The sequence below is a fragment of the Myotis lucifugus genome, unplaced genomic scaffold, assembly GCF_000147115.1.
Source record: "Myotis lucifugus unplaced genomic scaffold, Myoluc2.0 scaffold_8551, whole genome shotgun sequence".
Lineage (NCBI taxonomy): Eukaryota > Metazoa > Chordata > Mammalia > Chiroptera > Vespertilionidae > Myotis > Myotis lucifugus.
In genome coordinates this window covers 1-6,884 of record NW_005879599.1, presented here as the reverse complement: position 1 = coordinate 6,884, position 6,884 = coordinate 1, and the positions used below count along the sequence as shown (strand labels likewise).

General features: G+C 46.5%; 1 protein-coding gene across 1 annotated transcript; it reads left to right on the top strand.

Annotated features, from left to right (window-relative positions):
• Nucleotides 1-1,073: 1,073 nt before the first annotated feature.
• LOC102428478 (stabilin-2-like) lies at nucleotides 1,074-6,117 on the top strand (the record flags this gene model as incomplete). Its single annotated transcript, XM_023749424.1, has 5 exons — nucleotides 1,074-1,145; nucleotides 2,356-2,475; nucleotides 3,785-3,832; nucleotides 4,638-4,721; nucleotides 5,971-6,117. Coding segments are annotated over 5 exons (471 nt in total), but the record flags the coding sequence as incomplete, so codon positions are not given.
• Nucleotides 6,118-6,884: the final 767 nt, after the last annotated feature.

The window sequence follows — 6,884 nt, the reverse complement described above, 5'->3', positions numbered from 1 at the left end:
TGTGTGTTTCTATGTATAGTCACTGGGAAAACCAGAACAGTCAATATTGGTCCACCTTATACATCTTTTGGGATTCGATAGAGCTCTTATTTCTATATATGGAATGGGGAAAACCTATAACTTTTTGGTGCTCTGGGCCTCTAAAACCCCTCCTCTGACCTAGATGCAGGGTTGATCTCTGAAACAGGAGGGCTGGCTGGTAGGCATCTTGGTAAAGGTTGGAGCCCATGTCAGGGCCTGTAATGAAGTTGAGGAGGAGGAGCAGTGAAAACCAACCCTTTGGTCCTGGCTGGCCGACCAATGAGTTCAAGTTCTAACAAGTAGACGCCAGACCAGAGCCACCTCTCCTGTGTAGGAGGCTTTCATGTGAATTAGAAAAGCCATCCCTTGGGGGGACCCACCAGGGGCAGGTACCCCTTCTTGTGGACACACAGGTTGGTAAATAGAATGGAGCTGGGTTTCAGCCCCACTCACCCATGTGCCCAGGAGCTCCTGAGCAAGGCACTTGGGACACAGGGGTGAACTAGACAGTCCCCAACTTCCCGTAGACAGTGTCCACTCCCTCATCTTGAAGTGCCCAACCGACTTCATTGGTCAAACAGTAGGAGTGACTGATTATTTCCCCGTGTACAACTGATTTGACTGCAGAGCCATCCCCCGGCACCTCCTAGTGCTGGTGCCCGGGTGGCCGAGCCCGGAGGGAGATGAGCAAGAACTGAGTATGAATGGGAGTGGGCGAGAGCTTAGCTTCCTTGCAACTGAGCCTCTACCCACCGGAGAGAGAAAAGAGCTGAGTGCCCAGAACAAGGGACCAAATAATATAACAAAGTTTTTAAAAAAAAATAATGTCTCTTGGTAGCAAAGATAAGATGGGTAGGCGACCCCAGTGCTAGAGAGAAGTGTGTCAAAGGTGCTAAAATGGACGATGACAGTTATCATTATAGAATAAGTCTCACCAAGATAGAATCTTCTAACATTACCATTACCCATTACCATTACCGCTGTGGGGTCCCAGTGTGAGAGCCAGCGGAGTCCCTCTGAGAAATGGCCCATGTCCCTCTCCTCCTGTACAGGCCGTCTGCAACTGTTTGCCGAGATACACTGGGGATGGGAAGGTCTGCACGCTCATCAACACCTGCTTAAATGTGAGTCTAGCTCTGGGGCCCAGGCCCTCCAAGGTTAGGCGGGGGTGCCTCCTACCCCGCTTCTAGGAGATGGGTGTTGGGGTGATCTCCTCTGAGCTGCTTTGGGCTTGAGGCTCTTTTCTCCTTCATGTTCCAGAGGTTTGTTGAGGAAACTCTGGTTTCAGCACGATGGACATTTGGTCAATGAGCATTCCCTAGACACCAGGCACCAGTTGGGCTCTGGGAAGTCACTGTGAGTTCAGGCTCAGGCAGGTGGTGAACCACAGAATTTCAGAGAGAGGAAGGGAGAGGGAGAGGGAGACATAGAAACATCAATGATGAGAGAGAATCATGGACTGGCTGCCTCCTGCACACCCCATACTGGGGATTGAGCCTGCAACCTGGGCATGTGCCCTGACAGGGATTCGAACCATGACTCCTGGTTCATAGGTTCACACTCAACCACTGAGCCACACTGTACAGTCAAGAGTCAGTTTTCTTAAGCAGCTCACTGAGCTGTGTCCGTGAGGCAGGAATCTGGGTGGTAGGTCACTCCTAGGCAGAAATATCATGTCCACAAATACTTTTGGAATGGGGATTGGGAGGGGAGATTTTGCAGCTGGCCTTGAAGACTGGTGACCTTCTCTGGATTTGTTTTTCTGGAGCTTTCCATTTTTCCCCCTCTTGGGAACTCTGCTTAGTCTCTCAGAGCCCTTCTTGGCGTTCCCATGGATGTCAGCTTTGGACTGCACTTTGCTTTGTCCATATCTTAGGTCTCTGCCCCATCCTCCTCAGTTTATAAGCTCTTTGCCAACAAGGACAATGTTTGGCATCATTTTATACCTACTTCCTTCTGGCTGGTGACTGCTACCTTTGCTATGGTGGGATCGGAGTTTAACCTAAAGATGGGAGGAGTCAACCAAGATCGGGGCCTTTCTAGTTAAGCCCCAGGTGCCGAGAAATTCCCACTGGGCAATTGTGGGCTTATCAATATAGAGCTGGAGGCCTGCTCAGATGGACCTGCCACTTTGGAATACAAGGCTGGGGAGGAAGGCAGCCTCTACAACTGTAGGGGATTGGAAGGCAAGGTCAGAAAAGGGGCAGATATTGCAAACCAGTCAGGGAGGAGGCAACAAATAAACTTCAATACAGAAGTGCTTTGTGAACATTGGCACAGCTGGCAGACTTCCTGATCTGACTCTGATCCCCCACCCCTTGGAAATTTTACCAGAGAAACGGTGGCTGTAGTGCATTTGCCATCTGCAACCACACGGGAGAAGAAGAGAGGACCTGTACTTGCAAGCCGAACTACATTGGGGACGGGTTCACCTGCCGCGGCAACATCCATCAGGTAACGCAAGGCATGTTCCGTGAAGTCAACTCTGCTTCCCTCAATGCGCCGAGGTCCCGGTTGCTAAGGGACATGCAGGGTATAACGTGGGGAGCTCTCGAACCACGGGAATGACTGTCTTGACATTAACTGGCAGTGAAAACAAATGTGATCTATCCATGGGAACTCATTTGACCTGGAATGTAGTGATTCAGATGGACGGTTCTAGAGTCAGAAGCATCTGGGTTTGGATTCAGCTCTGCCGGTTGGTAATGTGACTTTGGGCAGATTACATCACCTCTCCGTGCATTCGTTTTCCAATGTGTAAAAGAAAATAATCGTACCGGTCGCATCAGGTTGTTGTAAGTATTAAATGAGATGATGTGTGCAACAGGCACAGAGAACACAGTGACTCAGAGGCATGAGCATGCTGCACTGGGCGTGGAGATGAGGCGTAGGACATTTGTAGATTTCTACCTGTTATAATGTGAACATCTGTTATTTGATTTATAGACAGGCTAGAGTCGTGGTCGGCAAATCGCGGATCGCGAGCCACATGCGGCTCTTTGGCCCCTTGAGTGTGGCTCTTCCACAAAATACCACGTACAGTGCGATTGAAACTTCGTGACCCATGCGCAGAAGTCGGTATTTTGTGGAAGAGCCAGTATTTTGTGAAAGAGCCACACTGAAGGGGCCAAAGAGCCGCATGTGCCTCGCAAGCCGTGGTTTGCCGAGCCGCAGTTTGCCGACCACTGGGCTAGAGCATTCCGTCTGATCCAAAATTCATGTTAATAGAGAAACTTAATCTGCCATAAATCTAGAACTCATTTTTTAAAGATACTTGAGCTTTAACACACAAAAAGAGACCCCAGGGACATACACACAGAAGAAAGGCCATGTGAGAGCACAGTAAGAAGGCCACAGTGATCTGCAAGCCAAGGAGGGAGGCCTCAGAAGAAGCCAGACCTACTGACACCTTGCTCTTGGACTTCCAGCCTCCAGAACTGTGAAGAAAATAAATGTCTGTTGTTGAAAAAATAATAATAAAAATATTTGAACTTTTAAAAAATACTCCTAAAGCTCAGATGTTTCTGGAAATGGCTGAATCAGGTAGAGACTCCAGAAAAGTCTTGGAACTCAACAGTGTGTCCACATAGTCATTCCGAACATCAGCTGTAGGTGGAGCTGGAAAAGGGCCCATGGTAGCACAGTCCCAGCTGAAAGGATGGTAGACGCTCTTGATCTTAGAGAAACTGCCCTGCAATAACCCTGTGTTGTTCTTGTGTATAGTTCACAGACACTGAGTGAACTGCCCTCTCTCTGTTTCCAGGAGCTTCCCAGGAACCCCAAAACTTCCCAGTATTTCTTCCAGCTGCTGGTAAGAGTGTGTGTGTGTGTGTGTGTGTGTGTGTGTGTGTGTATGGCTGTAAGAGCTGAGTCTCAGGCCAGATACAGGATAAGCCTATAGCCTCTGGAGTGGGTGTGGGTAGAAGAAAGTCTGGAAACCTAGATTTCTGGAGGGGACTCTGTGTTGGTCATTTATGAACTTTTCATGCCTCAGATGGACAGAGTGAAAAACTGTCACACTGGCCCGTTCTACACATCAGAATGAGGTATATGAAAAATTGCCATCATACTGTGGAGAAAAGAAGCATTGCTGGGGCAACTGGTTAACTCTTTGGGTGAACACATTATGGTAGATCTTTCTGCACATTATACATCTGAATAAGTTCTAGATATATTAAAAATGAAAGATAAAAACCCAGAAAAATAAAATCTAGAAGAAAATAGAACCATAGGATGTTAGTATTGGCAACAAGACATTAGAACTGTTCAGTAAATCATCCTATGACCTACATTTGTATTATATCCCAAATACGTAAATAGAGACATTGGAAAAGAAACCTGAAAATAGCAGGGGATTATGGGTAGCTATTTTCTTCTTTATACTGTATTTTCAAATATTTAATACAATAAGCATATGTTATTTGAATAACCAGATAAAAATAAGCATTATTTCATTGACAAGGGAGCTGAATGAACTTGAATCTGAGACTGAATGAAGCACAGATCTCCCCATCAGTATCCACCCCCCTCTGCACCCTCATCTGCTCCCTCTGCCCTTGGAGCCCTGCCTGTATTTATGTTCCTTACGCACGTCGCCCCCACCTTGCTTTCCACAGGAGCACTCTGTGCGAGACCTGGCTGGTCCAGGCCCCTTCACCGTTTTTGCACCTTTGTCAACAGCCTTTGACGAGGAACCTCGGGTAAGCGTGGAGCGTAGGCAGATGGAAGAGGCCTGGGACTAGAACACAGTCTTTGGGTGTCACCCCGCAACCAACAATGGATACATTTGTGGGAGGGAGATTTAAGATCAGCTGGAGTTGACTAGTAATGGAAGGGGCTGCCTCTCAGCATTGGGACCCCTATCAGAGGAAGCATTCAAGGGGATTTGGGGTAACCACTAGCCAGAGACCCTCTAAAGGACATTCCTGAATACATTAGGAGGTTGGGAAAAATCAGCAATTCCTAAATGATCCAAACTTCCCATAGGACCAAAAAAAAAAAAGAATGTTGGATTAAAGAGATTTAAATAGGGGGTTTTTTTTGCAGGACTTATCAGAGCCTTTAATGTTCTGACATTCACTAGAACTCTTCATGCTGGGTTGCCCATTAATAGATTATAATGTAGCAAACATTTATTGAGTGTACCAAACACTGTTTCCAGTGCCTTATGTAGATTAATTCATTTAGTCCTCATGACAACCCTGTGATGAAGTGCTATTACTATCCCCATTTTACAGTCCAGGGCACTGAGAGGAGTAACTTTCCCAAGGTCACCTGACTAGACAATGGTGGTACAAGGACTCAAACATGTCCCAGAGTCTGTGTTATTAACCACCACACACATGGCCTCTTTGTGCATATATTTTAGACACCAGCAACGCAGGGACACAAAAAATAACTTTCAAAAAAAAATTGACATCTGATAGATTTTTTTTAAAGCATCAGAGGAGTTATCATCATAAAACAGTGAGAACTATGTAGGCTTATATTACACCTACTTTATGGCTCATTTTGTTTGCATTTTGATTCACAAATGGAGAAGCATTGTGATCCTTTCCATCTTAAAGGTTTAAATCTGGCCCGGGTACCTCTCCGAGACGGGGAACAGATGCAGTGTTTCCCAGCACCTTCCTCAAGAAAACTCTTCTTTAAGTAGCATCTCACAGGACTTGGGGTCCTTGCCACGTGTTGTAAAATGCTGGACCAAAGGAACCCCGAGTTCCCTTCCACCCTGAGATCCCAAATGGAAGCAGGACAAGAATCAGGGCCATTTTCTCCCTCTTGCCTGCACAGTCTCTGACCTGAGCACACGCCAACCCTGACTCCCACTTCCCAGGGCCCGGGTGGGGAGAGAGATGTGGGGGAGCCCCTGGAGTACAGAACAGCGACAGGGAAAGTGGGGGCGAAGGCTCCTGGCTCCAACAGGAACCCTCTGACTCTCCATTACAGATTAAAGACTGGGACAGACAGGGCCTCATGCCCCAGGTTCTTCGGTATCATGTGGTCGCCTGCCACCAGCTGCTCCTAGAAAACCTGAAATTGACCCCAAATGTTACTTCTCTGCAAGGGGAGTCCATTGTCATCTCCGTCTCTCAGGTAAAAAAGGCCACCTCAGCAAGGTGCCCATTTTCCTTGAGCCTTCTTTCTTCTCCTCTTTCTTATGTTAATACCGGGAATAATAAATAATAATAACAACAACAACGAACTCATATCGTGATTTCTATATGCCAGCTACTAAGTGTTCCGTGTGTACGAACCCATAAAATCCTCAAAATAATCCCATAATATAGATATTATTTTTCTCAATTTATAAATTAAGAAACTGAGCTCAGAGAAGTTAAGTAACTTGTCCAAGGTCACACAGTAAGTAAATAGGAGAGCTGGAATTCCAACTCAGAGGCAAGGCAGATTCAGGTGGTCAACAGAACTGCTTTTGGGAGCATTACCCAGAAGCTGGAGAGGGATGGAAGCTTTTGATGGAAGCCACTTGACCATGCTGGGCCACTCCCCCCACCACACACACACACACACACACACACACACAGTGGCTGTCAAATTCATTGCAAAAGGGGGGAAAGTGTGTGGTGGGCAGAGGGGAGGGTTGGTGATATTGACAGCCCATGTGAACCAGATGCCAATTTTGATCCACTTGTTATTTCATACTTGAGAATCACAGTGAAATGACTGTTTGGGTTGATTATTTGCCATTCACTCCACCAGATGAAAAATACATTCTTATTTCCGTTTCCTCTTTGTAATCATAATAAAAAGCATGCTAAACTTGCATCTTCAGATTTTGCCCACAGATCTCCTTGAACATTCACTTGTATGACAATTTAACCTGGTGAGCATTCAGAAAGAAG